Source organism: Cimex lectularius, unplaced genomic scaffold, assembly GCF_000648675.2.
Source record: "Cimex lectularius strain Harlan isolate CLEC.00 unplaced genomic scaffold, Clec_2.1 scaffold20, whole genome shotgun sequence".
In the NCBI taxonomy this organism is placed as follows: domain Eukaryota; kingdom Metazoa; phylum Arthropoda; class Insecta; order Hemiptera; family Cimicidae; genus Cimex; species Cimex lectularius.
Genome location: NW_019392641.1, coordinates 1,344,755 through 1,370,586, shown reverse-complemented (window position 1 = coordinate 1,370,586; position 25,832 = coordinate 1,344,755). Strand labels below are relative to the sequence as shown.

At 33.1% G+C, this 25,832-nt stretch overlaps 3 protein-coding genes across 8 annotated transcripts; 2 read left to right on the top strand and 1 right to left on the bottom strand.

Annotated features, from left to right (window-relative positions):
• Positions 1 to 5,177: 5,177 nt before the first annotated feature.
• LOC106661555 (ubiquitin thioesterase OTU1) lies at positions 5,178 to 9,429 on the top strand. The gene is made up of 3 exons (XM_014385049.2): positions 5,178 to 5,889; positions 6,814 to 7,130; positions 7,202 to 9,429. The coding sequence occupies exons 1-3, from the start codon at positions 5,508 to 5,510 to the stop codon at positions 7,421 to 7,423; spliced, it is 921 nt and encodes a 306-aa protein (XP_014240535.1). The 5' UTR covers positions 5,178 to 5,507; the 3' UTR covers positions 7,424 to 9,429.
• LOC106661477 (protein Lilipod) lies at positions 9,354 to 24,049 on the bottom strand. 3 transcript variants are annotated; one of them, XM_024229463.1, is made up of 12 exons: positions 23,633 to 24,049; positions 23,421 to 23,545; positions 19,236 to 19,375; positions 18,326 to 18,429; positions 18,096 to 18,222; positions 17,971 to 18,039; positions 17,759 to 17,888; positions 17,524 to 17,693; positions 17,247 to 17,401; positions 16,950 to 17,181; positions 16,720 to 16,876; positions 9,354 to 11,091 (listed from the first exon to the last, which is right to left on the bottom strand). In XM_024229463.1, exons 1-12 carry the CDS (start codon positions 23,699 to 23,701, stop codon positions 11,058 to 11,060), a joined length of 1,512 nt encoding a protein of 503 aa, XP_024085231.1. In that variant the 5' UTR covers positions 23,702 to 24,049; the 3' UTR covers positions 9,354 to 11,057. The 3 variants fall into 3 exon arrangements, with proteins under 3 accessions (XP_024085231.1, XP_014240395.1, XP_014240396.1); XM_014384909.2 differs by lacking the exon at positions 9,354 to 11,091 and adding an exon at positions 13,546 to 14,955 and having other exon boundaries at positions 23,633 to 24,043; XM_014384910.2 differs by lacking the exon at positions 9,354 to 11,091 and adding an exon at positions 14,888 to 14,971 and having other exon boundaries at positions 23,633 to 24,048.
• Positions 10,610 to 14,128, top strand: LOC106661478. Of its 4 annotated transcripts, none has more exons than XR_001339742.2 (6): positions 10,610 to 11,115; positions 11,745 to 11,987; positions 12,044 to 12,204; positions 12,258 to 12,456; positions 12,531 to 12,739; positions 12,900 to 13,056. XR_001339742.2 is itself a non-coding variant. In XM_014384911.2 (6 exons), the coding sequence occupies exons 1-6, from the start codon at positions 10,675 to 10,677 to the stop codon at positions 12,983 to 12,985; spliced, it is 1,338 nt and encodes a 445-aa protein (XP_014240397.1). In that variant the 5' UTR covers positions 10,610 to 10,674; the 3' UTR covers positions 12,986 to 14,128. The 4 variants fall into 4 exon arrangements, 2 of the variants coding, with proteins under 2 accessions (XP_014240397.1, XP_014240398.1); XR_001339741.2 differs by having other exon boundaries at positions 12,035 to 12,204; XM_014384911.2 differs by having other exon boundaries at positions 12,035 to 12,204; positions 12,541 to 12,739; positions 12,900 to 14,128.
• Positions 24,050 to 25,832: the final 1,783 nt, after the last annotated feature.

Genomic DNA, 25,832 nt, shown 5'->3' with positions numbered 1-25,832 from the left:
CTATGCTCCTCACGAAATATCCTTATTGAAACCTTTATTTCAATATAGTTTCTACTCTACCGTGGCAGCCAGTTATTTTTCGTGGGTGAAACTCCACGTGACCAACACACTCTTGACCTTTAAGACAAGTAACAAAAATAAATAAGCATTAAAACCATACAAAAAATATAATCTGAATTAATATTATTAAGATAGTTGTATTTCGCGAAAAGAGGAAAATTTGCATTTAAAAAGAATAAAAATTGCTAAGAAATTAGTAGAAAACACCCCTTATCAAGGTATGCAGTGCCAGGATATAAAGACCTCTTTCTTAAATTACTACTGTTATTAAAAATAAGTAACAAAATTGCACACAGAACTCGTGCGAGAACGCAAAGTATTTTCTTTCCTGGCTGTCAGTTATATTACGAGAGTATTTTAGTCTGAGTGGCTGGCATCGTTTATAAGTCGTACTGAAAGAATAAAGAATTTTTAATACAACATGCCCGAACCAACTATAGAAACTTTGCAAAATTAAAGTTGAAGACACTTTACTTTGTTTAGAAAATGAAATAGTTAAAGCTAGAAATTTAATTAAATATTCAAATCATTTGAACAGTTTGCACCTGCACCTCTTTACGTTTTCTTAATTTTATAAAAAATATGTTCAGTATTTATTATCCAAATCTATGAAGTTTAGAAATACTTATTATTTTGTTCTTTCTTTTTATTTTTCTTATATTATCTTTATTCCTTTTGTGTAAGCAACTTTGTAATTTTGTGTGAAATTAAACAGTTGTACTAGTTAATACCTGTACTTCCAATCATAGTATACAAACTGAGAAGAGGAATGTAAAGGTTTTTTTTTTATAACGATGATGATCATAGTATTAATTAGTAAGTTTTTGGTTGGTATATTAGTTTCTTTTTTGTTTAGTAGGTTGGTTTGTTGAATTTTTTATGTTTTGGGTGATTTGATTGTTCGTTTTTTTCATTTGCTACTTGATGTGTTAGGCGCTTGGTGTATTAGTTTTTTTTTTTTTTTTTTTTTTTTTACGTATGGGTACGCTGAGAAGGCAAATCCGGTTTTCTCAGCTCTCGCAGCCACTACGTCTATCGCCGATTGCATCCTACCGCCAACCTCCGCCAGATCCTTACCTGAGTGGTAGAATCAGAGGTCGTCGACAAAGAGCATTCTCCTTGTCTGCGGAGGGACGCGGTCAGCGATACTATTCACCGCAACCGAGAAAAGCGCAACGCTCATCACCGAACCTTGAGAGAAACCGTTCTCCTGAACGTAATACCTAGAAAGAACGTTTCCCAGCCTGACTCGATACTTACGGTTCTCCAGGAAACCCCGGATAAACCGTGGCAATTTACCTCTCAGTCCGAAATCGTGACATTTCCGAAGTATCGCGTATCACCACGTAGTATCATACGCCTTCTCGAGGTCGAAAAACACGGCCGGAGCGTGTTCTCTGTTCAGGAATGTGTCATGAACGTCTCCCTCGAGCTGACAACTATGATCTACTGCGGAGCGATGCCTACGGAACCCTGCTCGGTACTGGCTGTAAAATCCCTTTCTCTCAAGGTGCCAGAACAATCGACCGTTCACCATGGATTCCAGGATCTTGCTCAAGTTGTCAACGAAATCGGTCTTAACTCGTGGCCAGACTTGGGTCCCTACCCTTCTTGAGGATCGGTATAATGAGCGCTTCTCGCCAACGATCGGGGTACTTGCCTGAGTCCCATATGTTGTTGAATAATTCCAACAGTCACACTTCTCGCCATGGAGAAGGAGTCGAAGCATCTCATATAGGATACCGTCACACCCGGGGATTGAATTCCGGGAGTACCCCAACGCAGATTCGAGCTCCCCCATTGTCATGGGCATGTTGTACTGTTCCATCTCGGTGCCGGAATATGATTCAGAGCTGGATACAGCAGCGAAATGCAGCGCCAACTCCTCGGCAACATTCGTAGCCTCCGTCACACACCCCCGATCGGTGGTTAGTATCGGCACCGAGGGAGGTTTATACCTGCCAGAGATAGCTCTGACCTTCTCCCAGACCTCCCTGGCTGAAGTACACACTTCGCCAGGCTGTAGTTGGTTAGTTCATTGACTAGTTGGTTGGAATGTTAAGTTGTGGGTTCTTTGAGTGAAATGAATTGCTTCTCAATATTGGGATAATTCCTTGAAGATATTCGTCACTTTATTGATCTCGCAACGTATTTGGACACTACACAATACGTACAACCAAGATTCGTGGATAGAAGTTTAAAAAGATATGTTTAAAATACAACAAAGCAATCTTTAATTATTTTTTTAAAGAATTAATCTTAACAATTACTGATATTTTAATGTGTTTTTCACTGTTAAATACTATGCAAATATCCACTAATTACGGTAGGTAAATTTTTCGATTCACTGCAATATGCGATTTTCAATTAAATGTCAATGTTTATATTACAAAATTACATATAATATAAAATACCATTATTATATCAAAGAGCTAATTAAAATAATCAACATAGTCTTTTATAACTTGATTTTTTTCATATTATTTGCTCTTATTTTGTATCTAATTAAAATTCCAATTAAATAATAGTCTAATTAAAAAAATAAGCAAGTTTTTTGTTAAACTAAAAAAATGTTACTTTAAGCCACAAAATGTCCAATTGTTACAATTCATGCTTTACATTTGTGTTTACCTTTTAAATATTTTTCTTTGTAAAAAATGTAAATAAGTCATAAAAAATATTTTTTCAAATGGTTTTATTTATATAATTAGCCTTATACAAACATTGATTGTCTTTGAAAAATATTCCAATCAAGATGACAAAAAGGAGAATAGTAGGAACGAACTGTTGAAAATTAAACTCATTTATATCAAGAACAAAAGGAGTTTATTTGAAAGTCCTCGGCAGCATACAAACTAGCAGAAGGCAAGTTAATCGAAGAAAGTTAGAGTGGCAACTGGAGTTGTTTGTGTTTAATATTAACCCGTGGGTGGGGCAGGCTGGAGCGGGCTACTTGAAGGATCTTTGAGAAGTCAAAGTCGGCCAGATAAAACGATGTGTTATTTTCCTGTTTTCAGCCGTCATTCAAAAGTTCCTGATTCCTTAATCAAGCAGATGTCTCGAAACGTTTCCCCCATTCCGACCGAATTGGACAACTTTTCAAACGTGGTCTCAAATCTCAGCCATTTCAATTTTCGTCGCAAGTCTCAATAGAGCAGCCTTACTAACAATAAGTTTTGAAGTTGAAAAAACAACCGCGAGTGGCACAAGGACCCCTGTACAAATTAAAGCGCGTAATAAAATAAAAAGAGAGAGAATAAAGTTATTTTAAATACAGTTTATCAATTTGTTTGTTGGATTGTTTTTGTATTTGTACTTCTCAGTATTCAAATTCCTTGAAGATTCTCGCCTCTTTACTCGTTTCGTAACGTTGTTGGGCATTAATCTAAACTTTAACAAGATTCGTGAATGTTATTTTGATAAAAAAAAGAAAAAAAAGCTTGGCTGTTAACAATTTTTGAAATTAAGTGCTTCTCAACATTCGGATAATTCCGAGAAGATCGCCACTTTATTCGTTTCGTAACGTTGGACATAATTCGTACTAATATCGTTTATAAGTTAGTTTGCTGATTAACATAGAAATATAAAATACATTTAAATTGCTCTTCCTATTCTTTTTACCCAACCATATTATGAATACATGCAAATGTGGTGATTTTCAAAATTACGAAATAATTTAATTTTTAAAATACTCCCATTAAATGGATATTCTAATAATATTAATAAAACAAATATAGTATAAAAATATTCAAAACATAAATAAAATTAAATATAATATAAAAATTTTCTCAAAAAAATATTAATAGCCCAAGTCAGAGCTCAAAGACTACAGGAAAAACAAAATGAAAATAATATTAAAAACTTCACATACTTATATCAACAATATATCAGAATATTTAAAGAAAATCAGAAAGAAAAAATAGGCAGAACAATTAAAACTTACTTACACTAATGGTGTTGATTACATAAAATTTGGTTTTATACCTAAAACTAAAATAAATAGTTTATACCCCCCCCACCAAATAAAAGATACTAAAAAGATAAATCAAACAAATAATATATTTTACTCAATTAATTGTGATGAATGTGATAAAATAGGCATCGACCAAACAAAAAACATGGGTTGAAGAACCATAGCAATATATCATAACATATAAAATATATTTAAAAAAGTAACACAGCCTTTTCTCAGCATATAAACTACTCAAAACATACACCCATTTAAAATTATTTTGAACAAAACCCTTTTAAAAGACAAATGTTAGAATGCATATATATTACAAAAAATAATGAAAAAACTTTAAATTAAATAAACTGATTACAGCCAAATATCCCTAGTATGTTCCGATGTTTAAAAAAACAAAAAATTCACAAAAATATATAAAAATAATTACATTTATTTTGTTAATAATTAAAAAATACATAAATAAAGCTAATTTAAAAATCCAATATTTAAAATTGTGACTACTAACTCTTAAAATAATATTAAAACTTCCTTAATGTTAAATAAATATTATAAAAAATTTAAAATAAATTTATTACGAAAAATTTCATAAGAAAAAATAGTAAAAAAACATCAAAAATTATATTTCTAATTTAAAAAACAAATAGTTTAACAAAAAAAATAGGCCTTCTTCCATTTGGCTATGCGGCTTGTCGGCAAGTAAATTTTTCTTTTTCTTTATATTGCTAAAAAATAATACAATGTAACTTAAATCACAGATTCAAGATGGTCATATCTTTCAAAATATCATATCGTTAATAATAAATTATAAATTTAATACAATATAAAGTAAGCTTTTTAATAAAATGTTATAAAATATGAATATCAATGTCCTTTGATAAAAAATATAGTTCTGATGATGGGTGTAAATTTTTGAAACAAATAAATGTAAATAAGTAATGTATTTACTTTTTTTATTAAAAACACCACATGGAAATGTTTTCTAACAAGCCAAGAAATAATTGAGACATTTATGGACGTAATAAAGCTAGCACTGTTTTTTTTCTGTATTTTTTTTAAGCTAAAGCTGTATAAATTGTTTATATAATTGTTTAAAAAAAACGTAAATCATTTACAAATAAAATATGTTTAATACCAATAAAAATTTAGAACTACTTTGCAAAGTTAAAACGTTGATAGTTGCAAAATTCAGTATTAACAATGAATATTTGTATGATTTTGTAAATTTATTAACGATGTTTTATGTTGACTATGTTTTTTTTAAGAGGAAAGAGAAATTCGTCTGAAGCGCGTTGGCAACACTGGGATACATGCTACAGCGTGACTGTCAGGTACCATATTTAGGAAAATCGTTTGACGGTTACCTCCTCGACCTGTCCTCCCGTTATTCGGAGTCGTTTGAGAATCCAGTTAAATTCTTTTCCACGATCGCTTATAACAAAAAAGACGGCTTTGACCGCGGACCGGTACCCACGAAGGAAAAATGGCCAAGATGGTTCTGCGAGTGAGGACGAAATCCGGCATGAACGTGCTCGTGGATCACTTGAACCCAACCAGCACCCTCCTCGAGCTGAAAGAATTCGTCTCGGCAAAGGTGGACATCCCGGTGGAGAGGATGGTGATCCTTAGCGGCTACCCGCCCAGACCCCTGGAGCTTTCCATGAACGACATCACCCTGGAAGTGGCAGGGATCAAATCGGGCGACTCTCTCGCCGTCGAGGATTCTCCTCTGCCCAAGGAGCTGGCGGCATCTCCTCCGAGACGGCACGTCATCGACGACCAGGGTTCGACGGGACTCCTTCTCAGGCAAGTCGTACCGGCCGACAACTCTTGCCTCTTCACCAGCATTGGATTCGTACTCGGAGGTACGCTTTATTTAATTGATCAGCTATACTGGGTCAGTTGAATCCATAACACAGAAACCCAGCATTACATACTTGTCACTAGTCTAAGCATCTACTTGCAATAAGTTAAGTAGTCAGTGAGGAAATTTTGGTCCTTTGCATACAAGGTACGTCCTCTTATATTGGTCAATCTGGGTGATGCCGTGTCAGAAATGTTGATGAGCCAGGGTCTCCTTCATTCCATTCAATTCTTCGATATTTAGTTTTTAAAATTTGACAGTAATTAATGATTGTTTGTAGGACGACAAACAGGGCACTTATCTTTGGCCTTTATTTAGAGTGTCATCTAAGTAGAGGTTTTAATACAAAGAAAATTAATCTTTCATGCCGATGCATCTGTAACTGCCCTGTACACAGAGTTGTCCCCTAAACACGGAGAGTCTCTTATCAGCTGTTCCACTTTTTTTTTTTTTTTTTTTTTTTTTTTTTTTTTTTTTTTTTTTTTTTTTTTTTTTTTTTTTTTTTTTTTTTTTTTTTGCATGCATGTTAAATGCCCAGTTGTCTAAAGGCTACATGCCCAGTTTACCTGAAACAGATTGGAAGAATAAACTGAACTGAATGTAGCCACAATTTTTCTCTTGATTAAAAAAGGTTAAGCTCTCTTTAAGACTTCAAGAAGATCCAGGAAAAAGAATTGCAGCAATGACCTACTACTTCTTAATAGATGGATGGAGTCAATTGAACTGAACTAAGGATATAGGAAAAGATCAATAAACAAAATTCTAGTATTCTATTATTATGACCCAGTATCATTAATTTTTACCTCATCCTATTTATTTTAGCAGTTTGGTTTTGTTTTTTAAGGTTATTTATCACATTATAGGTCTTATGTCCTAGGTCCTAAATGTACCTTTTGGTCATAACATTTGCATATTTATGTTATAGGTAAAGTAGACCCTTCGTGTGGCACTTACATGAGACAGATAATAGCTGAACAAGTGGGTTCAAATGAGGATGAATATTCAGAAGCTATCCTCGGTAAGCCAAACAAGGATTACTGCAAATGGATTCAGAAGCCAGAATCTTGGGGTGGTGCAATTGAACTGGCCGTACTCTCAAATTTTTACGGTATGGAGATAGCCGTCGTCGACACTATGAATGCTGTGATAAATAAATTTGGTGAAGACAAAAACTACGAATATCGAGTGTTTCTTATATTCGACGGGATACATTACGATCCATTGTACAGAGAAATGATTGGGGTAATTAGCGATACACTTATTATATATATTTTTTTTTTATCTTTGCGTTAATCATTTTGTTTATGGAATAGGGGGAGATGAAAATCCAGACAATGTTTCTAAGGTCAAATGAAAACGCTCTCCGAGAAGCAGAAGAACTTGCCCAGGAAGCAAAGTCAAGCCGACAATACACAGACGTCAACCGTTTCACACTAAAATGCCTTGTCTGCCGTGAGAAACTTCAGGGGCAGACCCAAGCCCAAGCCCATGCCAAAAAAACGGGTCACATGAATTTTGGTGAGACGACAAGTTAACAAATACAAAAAAATAAGGGAAAAAGCCCCTTTATTAAAATAACGTCGCTTGACAACCTGCTCACTACTTTGTTGTTGTTACTGTAATTAATTACGTTCCAAAGCTTGAAATCTAGTTTTGTGAGTACAATTCAATGATCTTCAAGTTTTACATGCAAAACAAGATTTTATAGTACGACCAATCTTGCCTTGGCATGTTTCTTTTCCTACGTAAGAATAGTGACATTGTTGTATGTAATTATTTGATTTGTCATTGTTGTGACATACAACAATGATACAAAATCCATAATTAAAATATATAAATATCAAAACAAATTCAGTTAAGAATGTTCCAAAACATTGTTAATCCTTAAATTTAAACAGTTATATTTTATAAATCTCAAATTTAAAATAGCAGGTAACTTGGGATCCATTCTTACTTTATAGACTTTATTTATTAAAACAGTAATTTCAACCAGTAGATAGGCTATGCATAAACAAAACTTGTTTTATAAAAACAGTACAATTGAGCAATAGCAAAAGATAAAAATTTATATAAAGGACTCAAAAGCACTTATTGAATGTGTGATTCAATAGTCACCTTAAACAAATTTTTATATTATATTTTAAACTGATAGGGACTTTTTGTACTTAACCCATGTGCACAATGGACTTGATGTGCACTATTTTATTTTTTATATTGTTAGGGAGCCAGCTGGGTTTTTTTTTCTGTCTTTTTGTCCCTACAACCTCCTGGTGTTGCTGGGTGATTATCAGTTTTCGACCAAAACTACCAACATGATGACATATTTACTAAAGGTAGAGATTTTCATAGACCAGTTGTACAGAATTGTTATGGTGCATATCCAGTTATTTGTAAGATCTGTTTTTGATATAATACAAATGGTATATGCTGGTAATTACAAGCTGCAAGTTAACATGGATGGGGTGCAGTGTGAGACATACTTGATCCCGATGCTCGAGGATGTCTTGAAATTGACAACTGTTCTGAATCGTCTTTTCCAACTTCACACCCTAAGTTTTAAATCATTGTCTTGGAATATTGATAGGTTTTTGTTACATTAACATTACATTTTAATCTTGGGTTTTATGTTATTTACAAAGGTTCAATTTTTTTAACCAACATCTTCCATCCTTATCAATTTTATTAGAGTATGTTGGTGAATTAATGATACTTAAAAAATGTTCTTTGCTTAATAGAATCCCAAGCAGAAGCTAAATTGAAACAATATTCTCAAATAAAGAACCCTGTTTTCCCTCTTTTTATAATTCCATAAATTAATTTCTGTTATTAAATTAATAAGAGTGTTACAGTTACATTGACTTCACATAATGCATGTATTTGATTCATGGATTAGCTTTACAGCCTCGGAATATATTTTTATATGTAAGTCATATTTAAAAGTCAGCCTAGTCTAATGTATCATAATGTGTATATCTTAAAGGTATGGTATTTGTTCAAACATATTAAGGTTTTGTACACATTATTTTCACTCAAAATTAATTAGCTTAAAAATGAGATTTTTAAAGAGTCAAATGAGTATGGTTGAAAAATTATATGAAATGGTTCAAAAATATTCAAATTGAATAATATAATTGGGTACCATATAAATAATAAAAAGTACCTGTTCTAATTCGAGTTACGAAAAACTTTCTTTCTTATATTTATTTATTAACCAAATATTTTATTAATCAGTGAATGCTTTAATTTGTATCAATTGAAAATTCTGTTAATTTTAAGATGCATTTTATGTTCATTCGTTACAAAAGGTTGAACATGAGTTTTCAAAATGTAACAGTCGAAGATTTTTTGCCACTTATTTCTTGCTAATCTGCTTGAAAAATTGATGTTAAGTTGTTACTCTTTTATAAAGCATAGTGGCTACCCAATGATTTATATAAGACTAAAAACAATTATTTTCATATTTAGTGCAGTAATGATTATAGGGTTTTTTTTTTTTTTTTTAATCCCTTGGCTTAGAAATAATGCAAACCCAAAATATCGTATAGACTAAAATAAGTGATCTCATAATTCTTATATATGATATCAACCAAAAAAATTATGTGGTTGTGTACATATTGTTAAATAGATTAACTAAAGTGTCAATTCAACATCTAGTAAATGATATCACTTGTTTGTAAAACTGGCTAATCTCTTTCTTTCTTTTTATATATATATATATATATATATATATATGTACGCTGTCTTATGACTGTAACGAATATGTAAAAATTAAGGGGCCTTATGAATATGCTAAAAAGTATCTTTTGAGGGGGAAAAAGAATCAGTTTTGTAAAGGAATTTGTAGTATATGTTTCATTGTAATAAATCGCAGGTTATTCATTAATTATTGTTATGGATTGCAGTAATTTTTTTTATTGAAACTATGAATTTTATTTCCTTTTTAAGTCCCTCCTCCCCTCCCATATATGTTAGCAGACACTGAGGTAATCTACCAGACCAGGCGGAGGCATGGTGCTTCACCTTAAAGACCTTGAATAGCTTTGTGGGAAATGAATGCAGTGATACCGCGATGAATTATGGCCACCAACCATAATTATTTTAGACTGGTGGGGGTCATTGGAATAGCCGTGTCCCGTACAAACAATAGATGCACCATGGTATATGAGAAACTCAACTTCATCGAGATTTAAACTTCCTTACTTACCATCAATGAATTTATTACGACTGAATTCAAAAAGTTCCACACTAACCTAAGTCTCGTAAACCATGTCAACATGGAACAAAAGGTGAAGGACAGGCTCAAACCCCGTTTGCTTCAAGATATTCTCTAGCTGTGCATTCATTCCAGTTAAAATCATGAAGTTGACTTTTCCCTGTGATATCTTTATATATTATTTTATATATATAACCTGAACTGTTAATTTTTTCTAATAATAAAAATAAAATCGTGGCCATACACAAAGAAAGATTAAGATATGATCAGCTAACCCAAAATAAAAAAGATTATAAATTTACATTAGATAGTTTGAACAGTATAATAGTGTAACAGAAAACAAGTTTTCTCTTTAATGACTAGCAACTGAGCCAAAGAAAATATAAAAAGAAATTGTGGTACACAATTTTACAGCTGCAGGGATAAAAGATTAAGTTGGAAGGATTTTCATTTTTATATATGTAAAACAATATTTATTTGTTTTAATCTTTATTTTCCATCAAAAATCACATGATTTTTACCACAAAAAAAAAAAATTGTTCAAAGTGTACACAAAGATAAAAATTACCAGACATGTCTGTAACTGATTTCAAATTGGATTGCATTGAAGACAACACGGAAGTAAATCACGAGGCATATTTTGACAATTTCCCGCTCCACTTGATCGACAAGATATTACTTTATTTGCCGATTTCATCCCTCGGAGACATAGCACTTGTCAGCTCGCTGTTCAAGTCAAGGGTTTGTTCCGTCCTGAGGGAGATATTTTTCAGACTGGACTCGGACATAAACGAAGAAATCCAGTCTCTCAAGTTGGAGATAATGAGGATCCCATCGGAGGAGGAGATCGTTCTACTCAGGCTACCTCTGTTCAGATCTTTCTTCATATGCGAAATGCTCAGAGTGGAGCTGAATGTCTTCAAAGTCGCTGACAGGTGCGAGCTGTATAGCAACCGTCAGTCCATCCTCGGTATGGCAAAAATTCTCAACCTGTTCAACAACTTATATGAAGAAGTGAGTCACATTTTTGTTTAATATTAAAAAAAACTTTTTTTTTTCAAATATATTCACCAATGAATACATCTGATATGAAAATTCATTGTAAAAAAATTAATAGAAATAAAATATTTTATATTCAATTTACTTTTTAATGTCCAAGTTTTACTTTTTTAACATACATTGGTATTGGTAGACTCATCGGAATCCGAAGGCCATTCAAATCATTGTTATGTGACAATGATTTTTCACTTCAAAACAATTCTGTATGTTAATCAAATGTATATAAAATATTTTATTTGTTTATCCAAATAATTTACACTGAATTCGTTTATCAAAGAGCTTAAATTAATTGTTTTCCTCATCCTAGCTTCACTGGATGAGGAAATTAGTTTAGATATAAGATGTCTAATATAAGCACAATCATCTACACACTACATTTTTAAAAAAATGGGTCTTCAGTGTCCTCAAGAGTTAAAGCATTGACATAGCGATTTATCACTGTAAGGGTCCCAGGTTCGAATCTCAGGGCCTCTAGTTGCACCCACAATACTTACAAATAGGCTTTTTTTTTTTTTTTTTGAGTCGATAAGTCTTCGTAGTTTTTTTTTTTCTGAAGTTTGAAGATAAATATTTAATAATTATAGTCTACAAAACGAGAGCTGCCTCCTTGGCATGTTAATGATGGATACACTGTTTCAATGGCAAAGTTGACCAAAACGTACTTAGAACTTAGGGCGAATGAAGAGGCGCACGATGAATATTTTGGATGTCGTATTCTAGAACTCCTCAATTTATTTTTGTACAAGGTTTACAAGATCAAAGTACGATATATCCCATTAGCTAACTCATGCACAATAGAAGCGCAATATGAAATATCTCAACAGCAGGTAACAACCATGTTTTAAACACAATGATTATCTTATTTGAACGCCAGTATTTCCAGTTTATTCAAGCACCGCCTAAGCTAATTGATCCAACTTCACATATCCCCACATCCGAAGATAAAAAAAACATAATACGCTTCTTAATGAACCTGGTGAGGACCAACAGCAGGATCATCTTGAGAAATGAACAATACTTCCGAGAGTTGGAGGGCACTCGAGGGTATGTCCGGTTTGTGTAAACATTCAATTGTGTCTTATTTTATTGAATTGCAGCACGCAATCGCACGAGTTCTTGTTCGGCACGACGCAGACAACAATGCCAAGGAGTCGTGTATTATCAAGACAGTTTAGAGAGTACCGTGTGCTTCCGAACCCTGTTAGGAAAATAGAGCTGAATGACGGCCTGTACGAAATCGAAGAAGAGTTCAAGACGAGAGATGTGATACTGCATCCCATTCAAAGCACCTGCGGGGTTGGTAACTGTTTAAAGTGTAATTTCAACCGTGCATCGTTTGTGCTATTTCTTTCCTGAGTACATCGTTTTAGATGCTTGAAGATATTCAAATGCGATGTAAAAATGCGTTGCTCGATGGATACCTTGCCGAGGCATGTGGCTGATAGCTGGCAGAGGCTTAAAGTTGACCTTTTCGCTGGAAAACTCATATCCAGCCCACTTTGGTCAGTTCTGGCCCATCATCTTCGCAATGACTATACCCCATCAGGGACTAGAATCGGTGGGAATAACATTCAAATGCGTAAGTCACAATTTAAATACTAACGTTTAGTTGATCGTTTCTAATCATTTCGGTATACTACATTTTACATTGAAGCCGTGTCACATGGTTCAAATTAATTGGAGACACGACCAAACTACATGTCCATAACCCTGCATAAATTTTTGTTTTGTTCTTCCAGCAAACTCACTGAACTGTGTAATGAACTTAAGGAGTACTTTTCTCCACAGAGATGCGGACTTGATTCTGAGATTTCAAGAGCCTTAAATAGTCTGCAAATGAAGAGAAAAAATCAACTGGACAAATACAATACAAAACCATTATTATTTTATCTTTTACAGCTTTAATTACAAAACAAACAAATACATTAGCAATATCTTTAAAAAATAATAATTTAAAGGTATTATGATTGTTCGTCTTCCATTCATCAAAATAATCTTTTTGTAAATTATTTACAAAACTTTTTATATGGCACATGCAATCTGACAGACATTGGCATTTTGCAATCTTCAGGGGTCAATCTAACTGTTCACATGTTACAAACTCGTAAAAGTGCACGGTTGATGAAATAACGCAGACCAACCACTGAAGTATGTTTAGGCTGGATCAGGTCTGATCAAACAGACTACACAAATAGGTGCGATCGAATTACTCTAAAATTAACCAGATATTTGAAGCTTCTCCACTTGTCTTGTAAAAGTTAAAACTTTTCAAATTGTTTGTGAAATTTTAAAACAAATATAATTTCAGAAATAATTTCTGGCAGACTAATGGATTTTTTTTATTTTTTTAATAGTGATTGGGTTGAAATGGAAACTTCCTTCTGCTTCAATAAATACATTTTATTGTGTAAATTAATGTAAACATTTATTATCACAAAAATTGTAGACATAAGGCAACAACTTATAAACAAATTAATAGTTATAAATCTAAAACTCCCATAAATATTAAGTATAAATAATAAAAATAGCAGTTGCACCTTCCATGACGATAATTTAACTCTTACTTGAGCAATCGCCATAACATTCCATAGAAGGCTTGTTTATGAAACTTTTGTCTTTTTTTCTTTCTTTCCTTCCTTCAATCAGAAAATAAATCATTAACAAAAAATCTAATTTATCCAAGCGTTCTGCTGCTACTTTCAGTTGCTATAGTAAATATTTTGTACTACTACATTTCAACCAGTATATTTAAATCATCTGAATTTGTACATTGCAAATATACATGATGTACATATAAATCCTTGACTAGCAAATTAAGGCAGAGTTCGAAACAAAGGAACACGAAAAAAAAGGAATAAGAGCAGCAAAAAATAGCACAAAGGTTATTCCCAATTTCCTTATTAATCTCGCCATTATAAAGGCAATTTAAAATACAAACGCTAAAAATAAAATCTATGAAAAAAAAAAATACAACGAAATGAATAAAATGACAAAAAGCATACCTATTTTGTACACTGTGCTCATTTTAACCCAGACTAGACAAACGCTTAACCATTCAAACATTCAACTCTCCTCGATATTAATATTACACAATGTACACAAAAACATAATTGTTATAAATTTTAAAAAACAATTATTTTTTTATGCATAATTAGAAAAGTTATCTTCTTTAACGATTAAATAGAATAATAAAATAAATAAAATAAAAATATTGAAGTATTACATTAGGACATAATCACACTTATTAACAACATACCAAAAACAAAACTAAGCAGCTTAAATTTAATTGCTTATCACAAGTTCATTACATATTTTCTCTTAAGCTAATCGGATGTATCATCAGTCTTCAATACAGATTTATTTTTTTATTTTTTAGGGGGAATTTTTCATCACCTAACTTAGGTAAAGTGATATGATCATTTTGTATTATTATTTTCATTGAAAACAAACAAAAAAAAATACAAATTATTCGTTGATTAAACACAAAACAAAGACATTACAAATATATGATAATTGTAATGTAATCCCTTTGAAAAATTAACACGAACTATCCGAAAATGTATTGTCTTTTCAAAAAATAAAATAAAAATAGAAAAAAGATTTCAATGAAAAATGAAAATTAGGAAATAAATCTCAGCTGCTTCTTCAGAAAATGGTTACTTTTTTTTATTAAATGCTATACACTATAAACAAAACTATCTCTAGTCTTCTTTGTACGGAGCCGTCGCTGCGCCACTGAAGAGCTGTCAAATCCACATTCTGCCTCTTGTAGCGAAAGACAGCATTGACCTAAGTCTAAAAAACAAACAGGCTGTCTAAAAATTAGGAAAAAAGTCTTGATAGTGGATGTATTCAGAAGTAAGAATAACATTAGGTCGAAAGGTTGGGATAAAGTTAGAGGGTTTTATAGAGGCGACTCTATCGACTTCTGGTTTTGAGGAAAAATTGTGTGATTAGTAAGGTTACAAAGTAGAGAGCTTGGCAATGGTTCGGACGATTTTTTACTAGTATGATGATTCTTTAGGTTGGAATACTTGATTAAACCCCACAGTTCAATTCTACCCAGATTAGTTGTAATAATATTTAGATGAGTCATGTTTTCTAGTGCGAGTTTCGATCTGTTGTCTATTCAGTTCTATTATTTTGAGTAGTGTTCCAGGCAAGTCTTTTGCCGATGTAAAGTCCTAAATAGCGGAGGACATTACTTGCTCCGAAAAGAATAGGGGTACAGTAGATTGAAGGAAAGGTATGGCAAAGGGTAAATTGGGTTTCGTTGACTAATCCTCCATTACTTGAATCATTCTTACAAACAGGAGATACGGGTCCTGGGGGTTTCTGAAGGTTACTGGGTCTGAGTTTGCTGAAAGGATGGCACTATTGTCTGCATATGTGCTTACTTATCAAGATTGATAGGAGTGTCTGCGGTGTATGATGGGTTGATGATGGAATTAAGGACGCTGCTTTGCGGGACAAGCACTTTAGCATACTGGGTGTTCTGATATTTGAAAGTCTATCAGACAGATAAGATTTTAGAATAAGGTGAATGAAGGATGAAATGATGCAGTTTCCAGAGCAAGCCCGGGTGCCAAACTCGATCGAAGGCTTGCTTAATGTCTGAGAAAGCACCAGAGCAGCATACCTTCCCTCAAGGGAGGAGTCTACCACCCTGTGACACTGCTAAATAATAAAGTGATGTAGCTATATATATATTTCAATCTGGATTTTTTTTAACAATTTAAATTTGTACGACATTAAACTTAGATTTTCCTTTACAACACTATCAAAACAAATGTTTAAACATAAAATAACAATTTATTAATACTAGTTTCTGAACAAATGTGTGGTATTTAGTGACCGTTAGTAATGATTATTCAGAGATTGTGAGATGCGGTCTGGTGTGACGTAGGTTTTAAAAAAACATTTTCTTCATCGTGCCAACGTTTCGATCTCAATAAAGACGTTTTTCTAAAACCTACGTCACACTAGACCGTATCTCACGATGTCCGAATAATTTCTGAACAAAGCATCTATCTTGGAAATTATAAGCTTATAAATAAGTAACATCGTGAATAATCTATCTGCCATTGTCAGTCTGTTGACACACTGAGAATGGTGTCATGTTGAAACACATCTGTTAGACCGGCCCAGGGAGGATAAACAGACTAAAATGATGAAATTTCAGGTTCATCACCCCACAGAAAACAGAAAAATATCACACTTGCACTGATAAATATTATGCATAATAATATAAAGATAATTAATTATAGAAATAAATATTTATTTGATGTTCCAGAATTATCCAAAAGTCTCTGAAGTTAGCATTTTCTTTATTGTCACTTTCTTTTTTCTTTTCAACAACTCATCAAATGATGGGGGGGATAATTTCACAATACTTGTCTGCACTAATATAAATTATCAGCAAAAAACAATCAGGGATTTAACCCAGGACTGTTATACAACGTGTAAATCGGATACCTTTACAATCTTGACCAAATTTTATTACATGTGGGAGGGCAGAGTTCGATAATTGATTAAGGGATAAGAAAAAAAGAGACGAACCTGTTGAAAAGTTCCTTACAGACAGGGGTCGTGAATTTGTTGAACAGGCAGAGAGCGGTCACAGTGGCGAAGAGGATATTGTAGGCGAATACAATTTTAAAATTCCCAAGCCATACAATCTTACCGTAGTGGCCGAGAAGGTCAAAATTTGTTATACCTAAAACATAGAACAACAAAATTTAAAAAAAAAAATTAGCTTCTATCACAGAGTCCCATCGAGTGAAATTTACCTAGGATCCTTGCTAATAGGGGAAGGGCAGAACTTAGAATTAGTAGCAAAGCGCAGTTTGCTATCAGGAGGGAAAGTGGTGTTTTTGCCCTTCTCGGCCTTAACCTTTTTAGAAATGGGACTGAGTATAAGCCGACACAGGATGTCACCGCAAGGTAAAATATTACCACAACTTCAATTGTTGCTCCTAATGGGCCCAATTTGGATAATGATGTAATCCCAAGAGTAAATTGCTGAAATAATTTTAAAAAAACATTATTGACTCATAAAATATTAAGACCTAATTAATAATACTTACAGCGGTGCTTTTAGGCAATGCTTTAACACCAATCAGTAGCATAATCGAATTAACAAGAACTAAAAATATTGTGATGATTGTTAGAACAAACAGCACCAACATGGCCATTGGATATATAATATTCCTTCTGAATGTTGATGTGGCCTTTTGTTTTTCTGTTCAAAAAATAATAATAATAATAAATTAATTGTAAAAAAAAGCAGTACAAAAATTAATTTAATAAATAAATCCCTTAGGTGATGTATCAATGAATTTTACTTAAAAAATTACAACTTACGTAGCACGTCTCTCCTCTGGATGACACTTTCCAGTCTTTCTTTCAGTCCAGTCTGCAAAGCACCGTTCTTGAGACCAAGTACACTTGCGTCTTCCTCGTTCTCAAGGAGTGCAGGCGACATCGGTTCTGGCTTGATGTAAGACTTTCCAGTCATAGACACTAATTTTATTCTGGAATTGAAATTTTAAAAGTTGTCAGACAGAAAATAACAACGTATCGAAAATAGACTCTGTACCTTCTTTTTAACAAATCCTCTTCCATGAGCGTTTTGTAATATTCTTCTTTGATGTTATGGAGGAACTGCGGTTTGACCAAAGACCTACTAACTATTCCAAAAAGGCTTATAAAACCCAAAGGAGTAAAAACTGTAAAAACAAATTAAAACAAAAATAAACGTTTTGAAAGTTAGGAGAAAAACTAACCAACAGAAATACATTAATCACTTACTAAGCTGTAAAATAACTCCCAGGAAAGATATGCACGAGTATAGAAACGGCAAATAATATGTACTAAAATCTGAAAGAAAAAAAGTTAAAATTTACTTTTACTATAGAATTAAAAGTAAAACTTACTTTGGAACGCGAAATAGCCCGATTCATTTGGATCGAGCAACGCCGAAATTACATATGTCAGACCGAAAACTATAAAAATGAGCAGAACTAGCACAGTGCATGTTTCATAAATACGTGACTTGACACTCTGAAAAAAAAAAATCAAGTAAAATAAAAAAATATGCTTACAATTTTATTTATTTTATTTTATTTATTTATTTATTTTTTTTTTTTTTTTAAGGCAAACTCACCCTCCGATATCCTGAAAGGCCTTCTGACTCGGTGAACAAGTAAGCAAACGGAAGCAGGCCAAACAGAGAAACGTTGGAGAACAAAAAAACCAAATTCCATATACCTGAAATGACAATACATTACTTTTAATGACAAAAATTGACTACATTATTAAAATTTAAAATTAATTCTTAAAAGTAAATATTAAATAGAAGTTAAGATAACGGTGCCCTCGCCTCATGATTGGCTGGAAATATAACTTCTTTGAACAAAAATAGAGATTTCTTGATTTTTGTTGTGTTTTTTAAATTCTTTCTTAAAAATATTATTAAACACATTAATAAATTTGATAACAAAATAATTGAGATTCCATTGAAATGATTTACACATAAGTCTAAAAATAACATTGAAAAGTAATCAGCTAAAAATAGTATATTGATTGTAGTTGGATAGATAATGAAAAACAATTATTTTTTTATTTTTTAGATAAATTTACTCTATTACTCTTTATAATAAACTAAACAAACTCAATATTACTGTGATAATTGATGTTGATTAAAGTGTTGACAAAATTTATCAGACCAGTAACGATAACTGTTAAGATAATTTCACAAAAGTTAAAAAGTTATTTAAGCCAGTACGACTCATTTCAAAAGAAATGTTTAAAAGTGGAACAGTGTACGTTCTGAAAAGATAACATTATAATTTATCAACATGAAAGTGAATCGTTTTTAATTTTTTTAAAAACATTTATCAATGAGTCTGAAATTAGATAAATAGCAATAAATCGTCAACAAAAAGAGAAGGAAGTCATTATTCAGACCTACATTACATTTCACGCTCAGGTAAACAGAGATTGTTGTCCAGCCTACAGCGCACAATGGAAAATCGTTACCCGCCCCGGCCAGGAAATTAATAAAAATAACTTACCTTGAATTAAAGAATGATTCAGCCATTTGACATAGTAGCTCTTCGGATACAAGAGAAGTACTTCGTTGCTCGCAATCGACGATGGTAAAAGTAACGCAGCACAGATAGTCACGGAAAGTGCAAAAACGCATAAATACATACTGAAAAATTTGAAAACGTACTTTTTAATATAACAATTATCACAAAATAAAATTATTTGCTCTAAAATAAATTCAAATAAGGAAATTATTGATTAATTTTCTGGTATAATCAATAATACATAATGAAATTGAGGATTGAAGTGGGGCATATTTAATGGAATTTATCAGGCAAGGTCATGAACAGGAGTAATGAGTTTCATGTCATCATCAATCATTTGTCTAAAACCATTGAGTTCACATCTTTGTGGCAAAACCATTGAGATTCAAATAGAGAAAAGTTTGTCTTTTTTGTGCAATTACACGTAATGCATAGTAAACAGATATTTATATATATATATATATATATATACTTAATGATTATAATTATCTAATTAAAGATTAAAATATCAACGGGATCAACTATCCAGTGATTATATAAATAATACAACAACATGTATTTTTCATCTACAACGCAGAACTAATGGATTTGATTTATTTTGTCTTATTTTATTTTTATTTTAGGTTAACTATTTGGTTTATATAACAGAAAGAATCAATATAATTTGTAAAGAATGTCAAAATTATTTAAACTTCTGTGTCAGATTTGTAAGTCTCGACATCAATTTAACTTGACTTCACGACTGACTTGTAAACAAGGCAATATATTTAGAAAGTTGTACGTGAAGGTATTTTTTATAACTTGCCAGCCAGTGAAATACAATCCAGAGGCCACCAATCCTATTTTCAATTTACAACCTTAACCTCGTCGATGTCAATAGCTTCTGCAACTGGAGATGGCTTAGGGCCAAAATCAACATCAAAACTAAGGGCTAAAAAACAATATCACACGCATTAAAATTCTAAGCCAGCTTTGAAAGATACATCACAATTTTTTAAATTAACCAACCAAGGAATGATTGAAATAAGAAAAAATCAAATATTAATGATTTTTATCTTATGAAGAACTTTTATTCTGACTATGGATGATTAACAGAAATTGGATCTTGACCATGTCTGATCATTTTTACCTGTGGTCTTCAAAAAACAGTCGGAAAGAAAAATTATTAACAATTCATTAACATATCTGTTATTCTGTGAGTTTTAGTCTGCCTTTACAATGCTGAAGAAGAAATCTCACAACGGAAATGCTATTGGAAAATACACTTATTAGTGCATGACAACAAACAAGTATCAAATTTAAATTTAATCAAATTACTCAAAGAAAGAATTTTTTCTTAAAGAACTCTTTAGATTTAGTTTAATAAATTCTTGTGAAAGTTATTATTAAGGTCTGCAATGTGATGATGAGCCTGTAGTTTGTTTCCGATCATTTTGGTTTGGCTAACCTAATATTTTGGTCTCTCTGAGAGATGATACAGGCCCAATGCTGAAGACAGACAGATCAAAATTATAAGAAACAATTAACCCACAGCTTCTTTTTTTAAACCACTTACAAAACCCATTTATCCAACATACATATTATCAGGTTGTGGCACTATACTTCTCCACAGGAAGTTGGGGTCTTACAAATTAACAAAGGAAGAAATCCTACAAATGGGTCAATTAATCAATTGATGAATTAGGGCTCGCTTGTATATGTACACTACGAAGAAAACATTAGATCTAAAAAGATTCTGTGTGTAATGAATGACAATGAATTCTGCATCGACCCAGCTGTTTAATTTTCGATATGCATAAGTACATCTGATAGATTAAACTAGCGAGGAACGAAATGAAAGAATGATTCTTCAGTTCTGTATTTTGTTTATGTCAATTATCGATAGCTTCTTTTGTTTATAAAAAATATTGTTTTCTTGGGACTTTCACGGATTGTAAATAGTTTTGTTGTATATGTAAGACATTTTGGTCTGTCAGCCTGAGAAATGACAGACCCAGCACTGCAGACAGACAGGCCAAAACAGCATGGAGTTATAGGATTAACAATTAGTCGAATTTCATGATGAATTAGGACTCGCGAGTGTACATGTGTGTACAGAAAGGAGGATACAATAAAGGATACAATATCATAACCATCAAACCAGCTCTTAAGTTGTCGATATTTAGGTAGAGGATGAAAAGGATGATTTGTGCTGTTTTCCTTTTTGGAAATCATAGTTTCTTTGGTTTATAAAAAATACTGAGATCTTGTAACTTTCACAGATAGTAAAAAACTTCCGTTATTATACAGGAGACATTTTAAACTTCCGTTATTATACAGGAGACATTTTACTCTGACAGATAAAGAAATAACACTACCAAACTGAAGTCAGACAGATCAACTTATCAAAAATGAACGAACTATAGCATAATTTTATTTTAACAATATTAAATCCAGCACCCGACAAACTTCAAGTCTCCAACCAGGTCGAATTTTGTGACTTACAACACAGCAGTGAAAAAAATGGACAATCAGAACTCACAAGCGTGTCACAAACCATGAAATTAAAACATCTTAAATCAACCCAGTCTATTGTTTTAACTTAACGAATTGTTGTGAAATTTCATCTTTAGGTCTGCAACGTGTTGATGAGCCTGTAGTTTGTTCCTTTCTGATCATTTTGATGTGCCTAAACCTTGACGTTCTGTTCTGTCAGGCTGAGAAATGGCACAGAACAAGCACTTAAGACAGAAATAAACCAACTTTGGATTCTTTATAAAGAATTCGCACCCAACATACTTGCCATTGCGTGACTGGACCAGGTCACGGCATTATACTTGGGACCTACAGTACAACCACGTAAGAATTGCAAAAATACAAATGAGCAATCAAATTCCCTGATGAATTAGTACTCACAAGTGATATAAGTAAGTCTTAAAGGGTGAAGTATGAAATAACCATGAATTTTTCATCAAACGAGGTCTGAAGTTGTCCAAAACAGCCGACAGCAACACTCTTCCCCTTCTGAACTTGCTACATGCTTTTCTCTAACTTTCTCCTTTAGTAAACTTTTTAAAAATCTTTGTATTGTTCCGTATTCTAGAAGAACCTTTGGTTGTTGATTTTCTGCTCACAATTTCGCTAGTTTATCTGCTCTTCATTTCCCATGATTCCACAGTGGCAAAAACATAGACTTTTAGGCTGCTCATAGGTCATGATTACCTGTGGGCTCATCTCCATTGTATAGGGATTGTGGGATAACACCTCTTGTACCCTGCGTGGCGAAGATAATATGACTGGAACACATCTGCTGAACCACTGTGAAGCTCTAGCCGATGAAAGATTGCCTCAAAGGGAGGAAGCTGAATTTTACCACTTGAGCAGACTATATTGGGCTGCGCGCCAAATGATGTTAAATCAACAGACTAGGCAAAAAAAGTTCTGAACTTGCAGTTGCATAAGGCATCTGTCATATAAAAATATTAAAGATGGAAAGGATAATTTGTTGTTTTTCTTTCCAAAATCATAGCTTCTTCACTTTATAAAACATACTGTTCTTGTGACGTTCGCAGATCGTAAAACCTTTTGTCACATACGAGACATTTTGTCCTTGCCATTTTGAACTGGCAGACAAAGAAATGGCACTGACCCAGCACTGAGGATTGTCAGGGAGACCAAAATTTTCAAAAATGAACCAACAGGATAATTTTTTTTTAAACAACTTTAAACCCAGCCCCAACAAACTTCATGTCTACAAAAGGATGTTTGGTGACTTACAAACGTTTCAGTGAAATTCCCTGATGAATTAGGACTCATGAGTATACTAAGTACAGAAGTATGAAGTAACCATGAATTCTTCATAAACCTGGAAGTGTTGTTGATATGCATAGAGGCATCTGACAGATAAAACTAGCGAGGAACAAAAGGATGATTTGTGCTGTTTCTTTTGTTTATAAAAAAGGTATCTTCTTAGTATCATTATTATAACGAGACATGATTGATTAAACTGAAAATATTTATGCATTGGATGGGTGGCAGGAGAAATTTGGCAGACTGGAAGGCGAAAACATTTGGCATTCTTTTAATAATTATCAAAAATAAATAGCCGTCCCTGAACGACGAAGCCTGAGCCACGAATAAATAAGTCCGAATATAAAAACACATAAAAGAAAACAATTCTATTCTCACCTAACTTTGTAAACGGTCGCTTCGTCGTCGTCGGTTGAGAAATAGTCTTCACGGTCCTTTCGGCGAAGCATATCAATTATGGTGCATCCGAGGATAAAAAGTACGACGAATATCAAAAGGAAGATCTGAAAAAATTTCGAAAAAAAATTGTTTTCCTATTGATCTCTGAATCTGTCAAATCTCTCGTCTGTCAAATAAAAGTGAGAACTTACGACGTATTCCCTGACTGTGTTGTGGAAGATCCTTTCGCGAATGTCGACGTAATCGTCCTCCTCTTCCATCTTAGCTGTCAAATCAAGTCCCTGAAATTTTTAAGTCAGGTCCGTGTCGCACTCCACTCTCTTTCGCCTGCTCCGGTGCATCAATCGCATTTTTTTCACCTCGGCGCGGGATCTGTCATCGGAATGGCGCGTTAAAAGGCGAGACGGGAAGGGCCCGTATCACATTTTGAATTTGGGCGACGGAAAATCTGTCGACGGACAATTTTGGTGGGGCGAAGTTGGTGAGACGGTCCAAATGTACCCGACCCAAGCGAATTTCCTACTGGCGACTCAATCACTCAACGATCAAATGACGCAGGCCTTTAACCTTCCACTACCAGTCCCGTTACCGATGACGGTTCTTTCAAAGCAAAGCCCTTTTCCCTCCACGTTTGACTTCTACAAAACAAATACAATAAATCAAATCTTTTAACAATTTTATTGCCTTTCTGGGACTTTCTGACTTTATCGAATCAAAAAATCCAAGCAGGTAGATTCTCATTCAGATACGCCTTTCTTTCTAATCCCTAACGGTTCTTGATACAATCCTTGAAAAGGTCTATTTGCCCACTTCCCCATCGTCCCAGATAATCCTGATTCACTTGTTCTCGCTGTAATATCTGTCAAAAACCATGATCCTTAAAATAAATCCTGTCATACTTATTAGCCAGTGGAAAAAGACAAACTTAAAATAAATTTTATATAAAAATGCTTTTGAATTTCGCATCAAACAAAAACATACCCATTTTCACACAAATTCTTTTATTTTAACTACATGTTACATTTATGAAATTAATATTATATCAATTAAACATTCTTTTTATCTAAGGTCTTGGTTGAGATGAAAAAGTTAGTGTCACGAGCATGATTCACATCCACAACCTTCATTTTTTTCATCTCAATCAGGACCCTAGATAAAAAGACTATTTCATTGAAATAATTAATTATGGTCAATTATGTCCGCTAAACGCTAAATATTATAGTTTATTAATACATTGATATTAGTGGTTTAATTGAGCATATTAACTATTTCAATTAATTATTCTTTTTAGGCAAGGTCTTAGTTGTTAGCTGATTAGACAACATTTGAAAAATGGCAACAAAACAAAAAAACTTCGAAAGGTTGTAGGTTGATTATTATTTGTGATCGTTGTAGGTTGAGATGAGGAGTTGGTGTTCGAGTGGAACGAAGTCACGATGGCTCAAGTTGTTAAAGTAGCGGCGTATTGAGCTGAAGGTCATGGGTTCAAATCCTGCTCATGACACTAACTTTTTCATCTCAAATAAGACAACATAAAAAGAATAATTAATTGAAATTATAGTTTATGTGGATATGATTGTCATCCCAGATAATCCTGGCTCACTTGTAGTTCTTGCTGTAATACCTGTCAAAAACTGTGAATATTAAAAGAAATCCTGTCATCCATATTAGACAAAGGAAAAAGAAGACAAGGGGAAACTGAAAATAAATTTTATATAAAATTCACTAGTTTTCTTGGTCCGCTTGACCAATTAATATCTTTCAAATTAATTATGGTTTTTAGTTGAGATAAATTTATATAAAATTCCTTTTGAATCTTGCTTCAAACAAAACCATATTCATTTTCTCAATTTTCTCACAAATTCTCTTATTTTAATTACATGTGTCACGGTCTGTTCTTGATTCAACAAGACGGGCCCAACTTGAATCCTTTTTATTAGAAACAGAGCCCCAGAGGTCTTGATCGAACCTGAATACATCCGATCAGGTGCGTTTTTATAATAAAATTTAATACAAGTTTGAAAACAATTTATTAATTGCACAAGAAAATAACAATTTAAATCAACTAATTTCCTTTTAAACTTTAAACAAACAAAACTTTTCAAATTTAAATAACAGTAATTTCAGGCAAACAGTTTGCCCGACCGTTTGGAACGAGGGTGGATGTGTAATCACTGTTTACAGTCAATCCACTGTGGACCGAAGCTCTCTATTTTAGGGAATCCAACACTTTTTAAATTCTTTTGAGGATCGCACACTTCTTTTTGTCTCTTATCTTCACGGAATGGACTTGTTCACTTCTAGACTCGACTGTCTCTACCCTCATTGTCCCAATCCACTCTTCTTTTTTTGCTCTATGCCTAATCATGAAATCTAAATCACAACATTGTC